At 43.0% G+C, this 17,152-nt stretch overlaps 1 protein-coding gene across 3 annotated transcripts in view; it reads right to left on the bottom strand.

Annotated features, from left to right (window-relative positions):
• Positions 1-17,152, bottom strand: part of GLRA1 (glycine receptor alpha 1) — a 390,673-nt gene that overhangs the window by 48,057 nt on the left and 325,464 nt on the right. For all 3 annotated transcript variants that reach the window (XM_086931266.1, XM_086931265.1, XM_086931267.1), the window contains exon 4: positions 620-843. In XM_086931266.1, coding sequence (XP_086787392.1) covers positions 620-843 — 224 coding nt within the window. The remainder of the gene's footprint in view (positions 1-619; positions 844-17,152) is intronic.

Below are 17,152 nucleotides of genomic sequence, written 5' to 3'. Positions count from 1 at the left end.
AAAAGTCACTACAATGCATATGTGTGTGCTGCATAACATAACACATGGATGTAACATGACATTATCATATCGTTCCCAGATCACATGCCTCAAGGTGAGCTTCACTGGCCTGGAACAAACTGTCTGAGATCACTGGGGCTCAACTTGTTCCAGCTTGAGGTGCTAGGAGTATCATGTCATTTCAGTGGTGGAGGAGGGATATTTGACTTTCTAAAAGGTGGATTCAAAATCTCTAAAAATGTCATGGTCTTAATTCGCCTGTAGGGAAATTGCGAGAAATCTCCACCGGCTGCTGCTACCTTTGACATGGCGGTACAGCTAGGGCAGAGTTAGTGCCATGGCAGACCATCTTGAAATGTGGATGACTGCTGTATTTAGACATCAGTCTATTGAGATGTCTCCATCCTTCTCTGTAGTTAGGCCCATTTCTGTTTAATGTTTTATACATTACACAGATACCACACCCCTATTGGAGTAGGGATATTTTCGATTTTTTTCCCTTTCAATCTCTTTCCATTGAGTATTCACTTTTTACTCATTTATATGAGTCCAAGTAGGGTGACTCCACATGCTCGCCTACCTCAAGTAACTCTCCTCTCGATCCACCTCTCTGACTCACCGGATGCTGTAGAGCACATTGCCGTTCTTGAAAATGCGCAGCAGCTTGTTGTCGGTGGTGATCTCATGAAAGTGTGCTCCCTTCTCATTGGCAAAGAACAAGTCAGGTTTCCAGATGGAGTCCAACATAGAGGGGTCGAGGTCCAGCGAATCATCAGGGTACTCGCTGTAAGCCAAGCGAGGGTCGTTCCACTGCTGCCGAAGGAAGATGTTCACTCTGTAGTCCTGAAATGTGGGTGCAGGAAGAGACAGAAATCAGAGCATTAGGACATGAAGATCCCCACCTTTAGCAAAAGTTTGAAGTTGGATTGAACAGGAACGACAGATGTAGACAACTCTTTGGCTATCAGGAAGCTTCTAAGGAGACCTTTTTCTGCAACTCTCTAGTTGCCCCTAACTATGCTGCTCCATCTTGCTTCTGCCCAGTAACACTGGTTGAAAGCACCTACAAACAACTGAGATAGTGTGGTGGCATCAGCATGAAATGCACTGTACTTTATGCTATACAGATTTGCAGAGCGCACTATGACTCGGGAGGGTATCATGGAGGTAATGAGGGTATCCGGAAAGCAATGACAAGTGCATTGGAATAGCTGCTTCTTTGTATGGCGTAAAGAAGAATGGGCATGTTGCTTTTACTTGTACTTACCGCTTACTCAACAGTTCCACCATGACAGACTGGATACGTCGAAGTGCCAAGGCTCAGGGAGCCATGCTTACAAACAAAATTCAAATAAGTACCCTGCACTTACCTCCTATGTGGGACGCACACACACTAATATAAATATTGTATTAGTATTGCATTTGTGTGTGCTCTTGGCTTTATTATTATTATTATTATTTATTTTTGGTTTTTGTAGAGCGCGTAGTCACCCTTGAGTATCCCAGCGCTAAAACCTCGAACTCCTAACGGGGGGCACAGGGACATTTCGAAGAAAAATCAGGGAAAAAGGAGGGTTTTGAGGGACTTTCTAAATCGAAGGAGGTTTGGTTCAGCTCTGAGGTTCGAGGGGAGAGCGTTCCATTTTCTGGCCGTGTTCACCGAGAATCTGCGGCCGCCGATGCGGGATTTCTTCACCCTGGGGACAACAATAAGGTTTCCCTGTTCGGACCGAAGCGCTCTCGACGGTCTGTATGGAGTGATCCAGGTGCTCAGAATGGGGGGACCCGCATTGTTCAGGACCTTGTGTGCCAGACAGAGGGCCTTGAAAGCGACTCTTTCCCTCACGGGGAGCCAGTGAAGTTTTTTCAAGGCAGGTTTGGCCGAAGTTCTTGCTGGGGTGTTTGTGAGCAAGCGGGCTGCGGCATTTTGGGTTTTTTGTAGTGTTTGCAAGGTGGCTTCCGGCGCCCCGAGGTAAATAGCATTACTATAATCCAACCTTGCTAGCACTAAACCTTGAATTAGCAGAAGGCGGGACTGGAATGGCAGTAGGGGGAGCACTTTTCTACATGATCTCAGGAGCCCATAGCAGATGCCGGCTGTTTTCCTGGCCTGTGTCCGGAAAGTGAGATCTGTCTCTAGCCACACTCCCAGACTCTTAACCTCTGTCTTAGGGGAGGGGGGGTCACCCATACATGCGGGCCAGATGTTAGGAGGGAGACTCGGGGTTTTGTGTCCGAGAAGCAAGATCTCTGTCTTTGACCCGTTAAGCTTTAGGTCAGAATCGCCCATCCATTGATGGACAGTGGACAGGCAGTCTTGCAGGTTGGAGGGCTGTAGCTTGGGGTGGGAGAGGGTCACTACCAGCTGAGTGTCGTCAGCGTAGCTGACGATCGTGACTCCGAAAGGGGCGACCAGCTCCTCCAGTGGGGCCATATACACGTTAAAAAGTGTGGGGCTTAATGAGGAGCCCTGGGGTACTCCACACCGGAGGGGGATTGAGGGAGACCGGCTTTCTCCTTCCCAGACTTGGAAGGAGCGTCGGGAGAGAAAGGATGTGAGCCATCTCAGCGCACTGTCTTGTACGCCAGTGCTCTCTAGGCGCTGCACTAGGACCTGGTGGCTGACAGTGTCGAATGCTGCGCTGAGGTCCAGGAGGACCACTGCCACTGATCCTCCTGTATCCATGATTTCCCTCGCTTTTTCTACTGCCGCCAGGAGGGCGGTGTCTGTGCCCTGACCTGGTCTAAAACCTGTTTGGGAGTTCTTTAGGCAGTGGTTTGCTTCCAGGAAGTGGGACAGTTTTTTGTTTGCGAGCTTCTCCGCGACCTTACCTATCCAGGGGAGGAGCGAGATGGGTCGATAATTGGATAAGTCCGTGGGGTCTAGTGACGGCTTCTTCAGCAGACCTTTAACAACGGCCTCCTTCCAGCTTTGTGGGACTATTATGCACTATTATTATTATTATTATTATTATTATTATTATTATTATTATTTATGCACTATTAAATTGCCCACTAGCAAACCTATAAATTACAGTAGGTTGAAAGGCTAACCATGATGGATGAAGCACTATATGAAAAGTACCCTGCACTTACCTCCTATGTGGGACGCACACACACTAATATAAATATTGTATTAGTATTGCATTTGTGTGTGCTCTTGGCTTTATGCACTATTAAATTGCCCACTACCAAACCTATAAATTACAGTAGGTTGAAAGGCTAACCATGATGGATGAAGCACTATATGAAAAACAAGTTATAGCTAAATCATTCCCATTGCATGAAGATGTCCTTCTTACTGTCATGCATGGGCAGGGATAATTAAATAACATTTATTTCTTTGAGTTTCAGCATTAAGATTATGAGGTTGGGGCAGTGTACTAACCAGAAGGGGTGATGCCAGTGCGGTGCAGACCGCCCTTGTGCTGCACTACATAACGTGCTCCGTTGAAATGACCAGATTTTTAACACGTTTCTGGTCCATGATCAGGTTGTGCAAGTTTTGTTTAATGGACAATAGACTATTTCTATGGGATAACTTAATATCACAGATAGTGAAAAAGGTCATCACACTTCCTTTGACTCAGTGACATCACAGGTATGCCCCCCTTGTACCACCTTCTACTTCCTTGTACGGTGCTAGGGCAAAAGACCACACGAACCCACAAAAATTGGGAAGAGCAGATACAAAAATGGTTTATAACTGACCTGTATACTTTCTCTTTATGCTGATGTCTCCAGAGCTGGCGAATGTGTATGTAGTAATGACAGCGTCAGTGATAGCTGCGAGTAGCTACCCCTGATTGACACACATAGCTTCGTTTTTAAAAATAAGGTCAATGAGCGAACCACGGGTTCCAAGTCCCTTGTGTTGTTACTGGTTAAAGTAAGCCTTCAGCAAGCACGCCTCTCTAGCCAGGGTGAAGGCCCGAGGGCATCACGCTGATTGGTCGTCCTTAGTGAGGTCATCAAGGTCCGCAGGGACAGCTGCAGCCCTCGCGCCATCAGTTATCTAATCCTGAATGCCACTGACCATTAAGCCCAAGCAGTGCTCTCCTCGGCTGCTGTCGGCCCGCAGCAGCCTCTCAGCTTGACGAGTCTGACACGAACTTGGGAAGCTGAGTCACCGACAACTCATCCTCTGGCGGTGACAGAGCCCGGAGAGGCCGTAGACACAACTCACGGGTCGCAGGAAAACATGGCGGGTACAGAACAGAAGAGCCTCTAGCGGATGGTAGGACGCGAGGGGTTACCAGTGGAAGGAAGGGAGCTCGGCAAGAAAAGGAGGGAAGAAGGCGGAAGTTGTGACATAGATAGAAGAAAAGAGGAAAAGAAGTCTGTTGTGGACGAAAACCATAGGCGGTGTGTGGTTCTATCTACAGCATGACATACATGCGAACACACTGACGCGTAGGAAGGCAGAGAGGCACTGCGTCAGCCTTTACTGATTTGTGTGGGGCCAGTGATAGAGAACGTGTGTATTACTTACTAGTAATCTTCAATACTATAATTTGCCCTTCCTCGACCCAGTACTCAAATCCAAGAAACTTCCTTTACCATGGGGCCTTTTCTATGAATATCTTTACCACGCAAATGCCTTCACCATGCTAGCCTTTAAAATATATGTGTGTGTGTATGTGTGTGTGTGTGTGTGTGTATATATATTCACTGAAATAACCATAGGTTTCACCCCAGTTATAGTTAGGAATTAACATTTAAAAAACCTATTAAATTCACTGAAAAAACCATAGGTTTCACACCAGTTATAGTTAGCTGGAAATTTTACTGACATAAAACCATTGAAATTCCCACGTTATAGTTAGTTGGACTCCCTATAACTTGCGCGCCTGCAATTCACTGCTGATGATGTCACATATTACATCACTCATGACATGGTCAGTGACATCACTCATGACATCACTGATGACACCATCCAGTGAATGTGTCTTTCTGAAAAACATATATATGTTTTATATATTTATTTGTAAAGTACGATGGAAGAATAAATGGTTAAATAAGTGTGTAAATGGATGTTTGTTTTTAAAAGAATTGATTGGTTAACTGCCTTATTAAGTGTATCTTAGTGAATACATATATTAGCAAGTAACTTTTAAATATTGAAATGTATGTATCAGAGTTTCACTTTGTGTATAAGTGGCCGTATGGGTTGGTGACTGACTCACTGTTTGTATGTGTTTTGAAGACAGCATATGTACAGGACTGTATGGATGGATGAGTGTGTATATGTGTATGTTAGTGAGTAAACGACTGTCTCACTATTGTCTTTTTCAGTAACGACATATGTTTTAATCTAGTATATGTGAGTATTGATTTATAAAAGTGAGTATATGTGAGAGTGAGATATTATAAGAGTTCCTGTTTAAATAAGTATGTGTTTCTATAAGTGATTGTTTAAGAGAGTAAGTATGTGTAAGTATTCTTAGAAGTAAAGTGGTAGTGTGTGTATTGCTGTATATGCAAATAAATGGATGTTCAATAGTTTTTTTGCATGTGTGAATATGTGTGTGAGTAACTTTTGGATGACTGTCGAAGTGTAACAGGATGTATAGGTGTATCACTACATATAATGAGTGAGTATATGTATGAGTGACTATATAGAACTGTTGGTGAATGAGTGGATGTGTATATAGATGGTGGAATTACTGAATTGTTTGTTGTAACTGGTATGGGTATCTCAATTTTTTTGAAAATGTTAAATACTATTTTTGAATATGTGTTTCAAGGCTTACATTTCACTGAAAGGAGGTCTCTCACTCTGTCACAAGGATGGTGTCATCAGTGATGTCATGAGTGATGTCACTGACCATGTCATGAGTGATGTAATATGTGACGTCATCAGCAGTGCATTGCAGGCGCGCAAGTTATAGTGAGTCCAACTAACTATAACATGGGAATTTCAATGGTTTTATGTCAGTAAAATTTCCAGCTAACTATAACTGGTGTGAAACCTATGGTTTTTTTCAGTGAATTTATTAGGTTTTTTGAATGCTAATTCCTAACTATAACTGGTGTGAAACCTATGGTTTTTTCAGTGAATTTCATAGGTTTTTTAAATGCTAATTCCTTTCTATATCGAGTTTCTAACCTATGTTTTTTTTTACAATTTGCTGTTTTGTGTAAGTATTAATTTTTTTTTAAAATAATTTTTTCTTGGGGCGCTCTGGGTGCGTGCTCCGGTAAGCTCTCCGGAAAGCGCACCCAGAGCGCTACTTTCGTTCGTGAAAAAAATATGAATGAAAAGTTAACAAAAACGCAAAACATTTCATACCATACAAATAAAAGCAGTTTTTTTTATAAGGAAATGAAAATGATTTTGCATTTCCGTAAAACTATGATGACGTCACTTCGGCGCGCAACGTAAACGCCCCCGGAAGCGCCTACGTTCGCGCCGCATATGCGCCCCCGGAAGCGCCTACGTTCGCGCCGCGTATGCGCCCCGGAAGCGCCTACGTTCGCGCCGCGTATGCACCCCCGGAAGCGCTCCGGTGCGCGCAGCGTCAGCGCGTCAAGTCATGTGACCTTAAAATAACACTTTTCATTGGTTGCTTACATTTTTTTTTAACAAAGAATGAAATCCCCACCCATTTCCTTAACTTCTTCTTTCACTTTTGTGACTGAAAGACCTGTTTTTTGCTCCTGGATATTTCTTGGTTTACCATGGCTGCCAGAGAATCCAGCAGTGATGAAGAACCTGAATTCATCAATGAAGAGCCTCCTCAACGAAAGGTGAAGGAACATTTTATTTGGAAATTTTTTAAAATACCACCTAACCAAAAAAAGTTGAATGCTCCAAAAGTGGAGTGCAGGATCTGCAAAGAAGTCCTGTCACGGGGTAACCCCTTAAAAAAATACTCATTTGGAAACTTCACGATGATCCGGCATGTGGAGAGGAAGCACCCCCAGAATTTTGCCCGGGAAAGTGTTAGGGCTCTGGCACAAGAGGTTCCCAGTGATGGGGCCTCTACATCCAGCAACTACTTCTGGGAGAGGGCAATCGCAGGAGCTTGTGCCAAATATTCAACCTGCTTTTAACCATGGTGTCCTCAGATGCAGCTACTGCAATCAACTCCTTACCTTTGGGGAACAAAGTGTACAGCTCATGGTTCGAGCATTGGAAAACCATCGCTGCCCTTTCCACCCCTAATTTTTTTTGTTCTTTTTGCTCCTGTTGAGCAGTTTCCGTTCCCTGTTTTTGTTCCTGTTTTGAAAAAAGTAGAAAACAAAAAGTTCTTTTCAGAACTACCTCCAATTCTCATCAAAGAGCTATATTCTTTAAAAAATGAAAAAGAGTAAGTGAAATGGAGTGCATTGATAATGGAAAGGAAAATGAGTAAGAAAGAACAGAAAGGTATGAGAGGAGAAAGGAAGTGAAGTAGGGGGACTGAAAGAAGGTGAATGTTGGGAAGAAAAGTAAGGAGAAGAAGAGTGAATATAGGGAATGTTGATATTCAAAGAAAATGTTGAAACGGAACGGGGGTGTGCAAGGGAAAGAAAAGATACATTGCTGGAGTTGAAGGCTGAAGGCCTCATTTATGAAGCCATGCGTCACCTTAACACCACCAGAGCGTCACTTTTTGTGACGCATCAGTCCAGTAAAAAATGCACCTTATTTATTCATATTTACAAAGTGGCGCATCTAGGTAGATGCGTCACTTTGTAAGCCCCTGCGCCACATTATTCCTACGCCAGGTGTAATGTATGCAAAAGGGACGTATTGACGCAAGAAAGGGTCGTAGAGATGACGCAGTGAAATCTATGAGATATCACTGCGTCACTTTTATGACGCTGTTGCGTCCAAATCTTACGCCTGTTTCACAGCAGGCGTGCAGGCCCTTTCACATGGGGCTTGGCCCCATGTGAAAGGATACATTGCTGGAGTTGCTTCATTTTTGTGACACACTCCAGCAATGCTTCACTTTTGCGCTTACAGATACGTCTGAAATACTAACGTATATAAAAGAACTTCCAACATAATACGTCATAAATTTAATATGACGCATGAGTAGAAGACTGAAGGACTCATTTATGAGGCCATGCGTCACTTTAACGCCACCGATGCGTTACTTTTTGTGACGCACCAGTGCTGTAAAAAATGCACCTTATTCAGTCATATTTACAAAGTGACACATCTAGGTAGTTGCATCACTTTGTAAGCCCCTGCGTCACATTATTCCTACGTCAGGTGTAATGTATGCAAAAGGGACGTATTGACGCAAGAAAGGGTCGTAGAGGTGACACAGTGAATAAACTGGAGGCCTCATTTCTGAAAAGTGACGCATTGCTGTGTGAAAACAGCGATGCGTCACTTTTCTGTGCGCATTCCTTACCACATTCCAGATGTGTCATATTTAATGTATGACGAATCATGTCGCAAGGAGTTACAGATACGTCAGTATTTCTGAAGTATCTGTAAACACAAAAGTGACGCATTGCTGGAGTGCGTCACAAAAGTGACGCAACTCCAGTAATGCGTCCTTTCACATGGGGAAAGCCCCATGTGAAAGGTCTTGCGTCAGTCTTACGCCTGCTGTGAGGCAGGCGCAAGATTTTGACGCAACAGCATCCTAAAAGTGACGCAGTGAAATCTCATAGATTTCACTGCGTCACTATTACAAAGCTTTTTGCGGGGGAACGCCCGCTCTGCATACATTATACCTGACGCAGGTATAATGTGGCGCAGGGTTTTAAAAAGTGACCCATCTATCTAGATGCACCACTTTTTAAATATAGCGCAACGAGGCGCATTTTTTTACACCGCTGGTGCGTCACAAAAATTGACGCACAGGCGGCGCAAAACTGTTGCAAGGCCTTCATTAATAAGGCCCTGGATTTTCCCCGTGCTTCGCTCCCCGGTGCGCTTCCCGGTGCGCGTACCGGGCGCTCCCCCCGCGCAAATCGAAAAAAATATTTTTTTTTAAATGCCCTGCGGGACCCTCTTTTAGCCCCCACAGAAAACCTAGGGGGTCAGGAGGGGGTCTACCCTGCCCCCTTATAGTCATTTCTCCCTTTTTTTTATGTCACCTCTTGTGTCTCGATCCTACTGAGACACAAGATGGCGGCCGCTCCGGACTGTTTCGAATGTTTACAGACACCCGTGAGCCAATCAGCTTTCCGCGCGCAAGTCACGTGTCGCGCCTGGTGCGCTCCCCGGTGCGCGCACCGGAGCGCGCCCATAGATATATATATATTTTTGAACCTAAATTACTCAAAATCTACTGGAGCACATATCTTGAGACATAGCAAAGGCACATTGGGCTACCAGTCCATACAATTTTGCCAAGTTTGGTGAAAATCCATTCAGCCGTTCGGGCTAAAAGTGAAATCGACCGCCCTATGGAAATTAACATGGGGAAAACGCGTTTTGGGACCCCCCTTTTATCTCGGCCCCCGCTTGACGAATCCCTCCCAAACTTTCAGGGAAGGACCGGAACGCCGCGAGGCCATTTTGAGGAAATTTTCAGTCAGATTCGTCAACCGGCGCCAAAGTTATCCCAAATAGAATTTTGAGATTTAACATTGAAAAAAATCCTAACTATAACTACCTACTGTGAGATTTAACATTGAAAAAAATCCTAACTATAACTACCTACTGGCGACCGCCAGTAGGTAATATATATATATATATATATATATATATATATATATATATATATATATATATATATATGTATATATATATATATATATATTCCAGTACTCTATCCTTTAGAATCCGATCACCAGCCAGGACTCAGATAGACAAACGCGGACCCATTTTTTCGTGCTTTTCATTATTTATTAAAGATTATTTCGCCACGCATCAGTATGCCGCCATGACGCGTTTCGGTCCGACCTGGACCTTGATCACATGACGCGTTACAACGGACCCAAGCCAAATTTAAAGAGCCAAGTAACAAGTAATTGTAAACAGCTGTTGCATTGCAAAATAAAACTGAAAAACAGACTATGCAATGAACACAGTATATATAGACCAGACTGCCGATAGAATATATAATAAAATTCGATGGATGTACAATTAAAACACACGTATTTACAAGTTATTTCATAAATGTACACCTTGATATTGATAAAAAAATATATACATAAATCTCAATAGAAAAATATATATATATACATCTCTTAATAAATAAAGACATTTTGAGTGCTAGGCTCCAAAGTAATGTAGGGAGCACTCCTCACATAATTCTAATATAAAACCAACTCACTGGTCATATACTATATAAAATTCATACGCAGTCTACAATATGCTGTTTACAAAAGTTAGGCGAAAATTAAAAATATAAGTTATAAGTATATATTTAGTATTTTTAAACTTTGTTTTGTTTAAATTTGGTTTGTATAGAACGAATATATATATATATATATATATATATATATATATATATATATATATATATATATCAAGTGTACACATATATATATATATATATGTGTACACTTGACGCATACATTATGCTCTCTGCCTCTTTTTTGTATATTGGGACGAGTCTTTCTTTGATATATATATATATATTCGTTCTATACAAACCAAATTTAAACAAAACAAACTTTAAAAATACTAAATATATACTTATAACTTATATTTTTAATTTTCGCCTAACTTTGAAACAGGGCCTGGCTGCAAGACAGGCCCTGTTGCCAACCATGAACCGGACACATGACCAAGGACCCACTCTGGGGTGGCAAGCCTAAGTGAAAGAGAGGGAGGCATGGCGTGGAGTTGGCTGCCTCTGGGTAATTTTCTGCATGGATTTGTATGCAAGGACAGGCTGCAAGCCAGGCCCTTTGTCCAACCTGTGCCAAGTGCTATGAAAGGCTGTGCGCAGCATGGGGTTGGCTGCCTGTGAGGGGGCAACCACCCCCCAGTGAGTTGGCCACATCCAGGCGTGTAGACAACTCTCTGCTGTCCACAGCCGTAAGGCCTTGCAGAGCGTGGGGTTGACTGCCTGCGGAGGGTGTGCCGTCAGTGTGCAGTGAGGGGTTGACTTTATGTATAATGATAAAATACTGATGACATCTATTTGAGATGTCATATAGGATGCCATAGAACGTGTTTTGAGTGATGTAATATGTGGGGTCTTGCGCAGTGCATGGCAGGGGTGGAGGTTAAAGTTAGCTCTGATAACTATAACTGGAGAATTTCTGTATTTTTTTAACTTCAAAACATTACTTTTGTCACTGGCATATGCATCTAACTGTAACATTACTCTAACCTTTGGTTTGTTCAGTGAGCTCTAATGATTTTGTGAAAAAAACTGATTTTTTTCATACCTACTTAACTATATATGTTTAATGTAACTAAATTATACTTAGCTACGTGAGGTAAAGGCATGTAATGCATTGTGAGAATTCCAATCCAAACCTGCAGGTGAGTTATGGTAATGGTTTGTGATCTGTTGAGCAGAATGAGGCAAGAGATGGTTAAAGTTAAGAGCTCCAAACACCCTAAGGACCAGATTTATCAAGGTTTTGCAGCACCCTTGCACCATGCAAAGGGGAGCAAGAGCGACGCAAAACCTAACTGAAATTTAACAAGTCAAAAAAGGTTATCTTGCATGACCCTGCATGGCTTGATAACTTTGAGTAACACAAGGAAGCGCAAATCGCTGCCTCACATTACTCTGTGGCAGGGAGGCGTTCCATGTTTGGAGCGTGTGTGTTCCCACACATCTGCCCATGGATTTAGGCACATTCTCAGATATACGATTAGTGGTAGATGTGTGAATGTGTCAAAATTCTACACCCCCCAGGTGAGATGTAAGGAGGAGAAATATATTTATTTTTCCTTGTGTTTTTCTCTTTTTATGTGTGCTGAGCAGCACTGAAGAGGTAAAAGCCTCTCAGGATTGTTTTTGTGCCAGAAGGTGCCCCTTCCTGCACAAAAACAATCCTGCCTACAATGAAGGCACCTTTGCAGCACGACACAAGTGTGCCTGCAAAGGCGCTGGCCAGGCAAAAGTGGGCAAGCTCTAGAAAAGGACAGGAATGTGCCTTATAATGGTAAATGCAGCACATTTCTGCCATTTCCCTTTCACACAGTGCAGCAAGGTGGCTTGCTGCATGAAAGAATGATGCATCTGGCCCTTAATGTTTCTCGCATATGTGATTGTTGAGTTTGGCCTCCATACTGCTGCTTCTCAATTGTGCAGAGCATAGATGCCACCTCACGGCTGTGTAGTGGGCCTGTCACCTGAGAAAAGGTGAGACCACTGACAATTGAATGTGACAGACTTAACTAAAGGGACGGAGGTCGGTTTTAATGAAATGAGTGGAGCTCCACTGAACTGTGTGATGTTGGTGAATCCGAAAGCGATAAATCACTGAAGGGCTTTGTGATGCCAGACTGTAATCTGCGTTTAGACTGCACGCTTCCGTTTAGGTAGTGTCACCTTTATTAAAAGGGTTCCACTTTAGATTTTTTTTTACAGTTTCATGTAGCTCAATCTTGGTCTAAGGGCAGGGAGAGATTTAAACTGATCTGCCAAGAATCACAAGAAGGTAAGTCACGCCCGAAGTCAAACCAAGGGCAATATTATCAAGAACGGGCGATAACGGGTGCTTTAGCGACAGGAAACTGACACTAAAGCGGCGATAAGGGGCTTGAAAATATACCCTATAGAATTCCAATAGAAGTCCAGGTTCTGGTGTGAAGGACATCAAACATGGGCTTCTATTGAAATTCTTTAGGGCATATTATCAATCCCCTTATCTTCGTTTTAGCGGCAGTTTCTGCTGCTAAACCTGTGATAATGTTATTGCCCGTTCTTGATAATATGGCCCCTAGTTCACTAATTCTAAAGTCTGTAGTTTCATCGCTAGGCCACATCCCTTGGAGGAGACGTTGCTTGTGGAGCTGGTAGGCGGGTGACACAGCTCATGGTGTTGCGTAAAATCTTCCATTACAATGTAACAGGTGTTGGGGTGTTACCACAGTCGCTTCCCACATCTTCAGTCCTTGATTGTTTACATCAAGTTGACATCTCTTAGGTCTGCACAGTGCAGATTTAAATACAGAGCTTTGCAGCCAGGCCGCTAACGTAAGAATGAGCAACGCTCATTTGATGCGTCTGCAGCTGCTGACGCAGAAATCAGAAAGACGTGTGAAGAGAACCAGGCCAGAAACACGAGGAAGAGGAGAGATTCCACAAAAGTCTGCAAGGCCAGTTATGATATAAAAGATTGCATGAATGTGTCTGGTGCCGCTGATGACTACATTTATGCGACTCTATTAAAGTATTTCGGGCCTTTAATGGAACAGAGCGAAACTCATGTGAAATGTATAGACCAGTGATGTGTGGACATGCTGGGACTTCTTGAAGAATACGAGGCCAGTAACAGGCAGTGCATGAGGCTGCATAAGCCAGGGCGAAAATATGTTGAGGCAGATTTACAAGCCCCATGCGCCACATTTAAGCCGCTGCTGCGTCACTTCTGTGATGCAGCGGCAGCGTAAACCATGCGCCACGTTGCGCCTTATTTACAACGGGACGCATCTAGGGAGATGCGTCGCGTTGTAAAGCCCTGCCCCACATGAAACCTGAGTTAGGTTTCATGTGTGCGTTCCAGCGTAAGGTGGGCGATACGTCGCAGGAATGCCTCGTAAAAGTGATGCAGTGAAATCTACAAGATTTCACGGAGTCACCTTTACGTTAAGGCTGCGTCAAAACCCTGCACCTGCTTGAAGCAGGCGTAAGGAGTGACGCAGTATGTTAGGCATAGGGCGCCCCTCCAGCAATGCGCCACCCTTACGCCACAGGAAGCAACACGCATCGCCTTATCCTTGTGCCATGGTGTGCTGCATTGTAAATGCATTGCATTCGTGGTGGCGCAGGGAGGGAATTTCATGTTGCATCTGTTCTTGCGCATCCCTGCTGATTTGTGGAGATGCACCAGAATTCTTAAATCTGCCCCTACCTTTACATAAAGGGCACGGGCTAGACAATTTGCGTACTGCAAGTATCTATAATTGCATAAAGTCATGTACATTTCCACTTACCAAACATGCAAGGGCACATTACTGGAAACCGTTTCATCAATGAGCCCTTTACATTTTGGGCAACCAATGAGAAATCTTTATCGCATGAAAGTATGCCTCAAATACAGGGTGATATAAAATCTGTCATGATGTATACTTTACATAATGAGTAATGTGCAAGGCAATGTGTGCATTTAATACAGAACAATTTGGAAATTGGCAATTATGCTTTAAGTACAGACTCATATGAAACTAACAACCTCATGTGTGCTGTACATACACAGTAGCGTAGCCAGTGTGTCATCGGCCCTGGTGCAGGGAAGGAAATGTGCCATGGCTGAGTATTATGAAAACTGTCATGGACAAAGTGTATGTCAGATACATATCCAGTGTGGAAACTGGGATGGATGCGTTTGATAAAGGGAAGATAACTGAAGGGTAATAACTTTAACCATCACACCGCTGGCACCACGAGCCACTGAACTGGCATCAGGAGGATTCAGCAATGTGATGATATTTCTATCGAAAGAGGAATGTTGATTGCCATCCTTTTCATTATATAAGAACAAAAGGTTCTACTGGGCGAAAAATGCTTACACTTTATCAGCCAGATTCATGAAGGTGAATTGCGCTCGCAAAGGGCCAGATTCTCAGAATCTGGCCCTTTGCAAGCGCAGTTTTTGCATTTGGGATTCATCATCCCAAATGCAAAACTCGGTAATAGCGAATTCTCAAATTTGCGAGGAATTACATTTAAGGAATCTCTATTTGAGATTCCTTAAATGCAATTCATCATCCATTTTCAAATTGCGAAATCGCAATTTAGGGCCTCTATTTACCGCGAGGTCAAACCTCGTGGTAAATAGCGAAAACTCAGAAAAATGCTTTTAAAAGCATTTTTCTAAGTTGCATGTTGCACACACACATGTCCTTTGAACATGTATGTGTGCAACACCTGTTTAAATTAGCATTTAAGGGGTGCTACAGGGTGTCCTCTGGACACGCCTGGCACCCTTTAAATCGCTATCTTATTTGCGATTAGCTAATTGCTAATCGCAAATAAGGAATACTCCCCATTCATTCCTATGGCCCTTTTGGCCCATAGGAATGAATGGGGAGTTATTCCTTATTTGCGATTAGCAATTTGCTAATCGCAAATAAGTAATGTGTAGGAATCGCATTTTATTTTGCGATTCCTACATGAATCCCGTTTTGCGAGTCTGTAATAGCGATTCCTTATGAATCGCTATTAAAGACTCGCAAAACGGGTCTTTGATGAATCAGGCTGTATATCTTTATATTTTGTCATTACCACTGGAGGAAATAGCTCTCTCTCTTTCAATTCCTTTACACAAATAAATAACTACAAACACACATGGGCCTGGTTTCACTTTTCTTTCGTATACTCAATCTTTTTATATCAAAATTACACAAAACAAACAGACAGGCTCTTCTAAAGTGACTTGAACAACCTGCTCACGCAGTGCAATTGACGAAACCAAGTGGCTTGATGAATAATGGTAAAAACAGAAGCATTTCTCAAGATTGTTATAGGAGAGTCATCTTTTAAAAAACAAAAACGCCGACTTCCACAGACAATCTCTGTAGCCCCGCCTGTGCAGACTTAACTTTTCTACTTATTGCCAGTCTTAAAATGTAATCTCCTCAACAGAACCTATTGTTCTTATATACTGTTACATACCCAGGCCCTGAAGGGACACAGGGTTACCCCATTGGTGATTAATAATCTTTTTCAGAGGAGCACAGTATATGCGGCTGGCACTCTTTCTCCTTTGTTTAAAATATGTCTGACCATTTTACACCCAGGGTTATTTTTCCAGAAGCAAAAACATGATTCCATGTTTTAACAAACAGCGCCACTATAAACTGTGGGGTACTTTAAGGTGTTGGGGGGGGGGGGGGGGTCCATGTAAATAATAATTCCCTTTAGAACTTCCAATAAAATGCATTGACTTTATTTAATACATTAAAACTGTTTGTTAATTTAGACTGGTTGACGTTAGTTATTCATCTTTTTTTTTATCAGGGTTCCCCCAAGCCCCCTTAAAGATCGCTAATATAGTATTATTGGCTTGAGCGGTTTTTGATTCCAAGTTCGAACCTGATTGAATGGTACGATGAATGAATGAGTGGGAATGTACCTGTTGAAGAGACAGGTTTGCGATGCATGTGGTAAGTCTCTGTCATGAGAGACTGACATGAACAAGGCGGAGGTCCGTTGATCTGTTTTGAATCAGATCAGCTGCTTCTGCACCGTTATATATGTGCCACTCTTCGAGGGAACTCTCGCAGTACTGTAGGGTAGTTGCCTTTCTATGGATGTGCTTCCTTACTATAGTGTATATGGGATTCCTCGGGTTACCTGTTAACTTAACTGTAGGTTAGCTGACTTTCCTATGGGATCTGTTTCCTAAATGTACTACTTATGTCACTGCACTGGAAGCCATGTTTTCCTTCCTCTTGGAATATGATTCCTTAGTGGAGGAAAGCTGCCACTTTTTTCGGTGGCTCTGTTTCCTCACTGTCATATATGTGCCAATGCTCCATCAATCTGTTTTCTTACTGTGGTATACATGCCGTTCCTCATCAAGCTGTTTCCTTAGAGTACGGTAGATGCCTTTCCTTGGGGAATCTGTTTTTGCACTGTAGCATAGATACATCTTTCCTCCTGGGATCAGATTCCTTACTGTGGAACATATGTCATCCCTCATAGAAACTCTCTGTTACCTAGGTGTAGCATGTAGTTTCTACCCTGTGGATCTGTTTCTACACCATAGCAGTGTATATGCCTTGTTTGGGGAGTAAGTGTCCTTAAAGTGGTACATAGGCCATTCTTCAAGGATGTGATTCCTCACTCTAGGATAGATGACTTTCCTTGGCAGATCGGGTACCACACTGTAGTATGTGAGCCGTACCTCAGTGGATATCTTTCCTTGCGGTGGGAAAGATGCCATTGGTTCTGCAGTGTCATTTCTTCTCCGGTAATCCTCTTCGGCTCCGTTTCTACACTGTAGGATATCTGCTGCTCTCAGGGGCCCTCTTTATTCACTATACGCCATACTGCCATTTTTAGAATCCATCAATAGCCTCAGTGCTGGGACCTCATGTTTTCACTTTTTTTGTCAATATTCC

Source organism: Lissotriton vulgaris, chromosome 7, assembly GCF_964263255.1.
Source record: "Lissotriton vulgaris chromosome 7, aLisVul1.2, whole genome shotgun sequence".
Taxonomy (NCBI): Eukaryota; Metazoa; Chordata; class Amphibia; order Caudata; family Salamandridae; genus Lissotriton; species Lissotriton vulgaris.
This window is presented reverse-complemented; position numbering and strand designations above follow the sequence as displayed.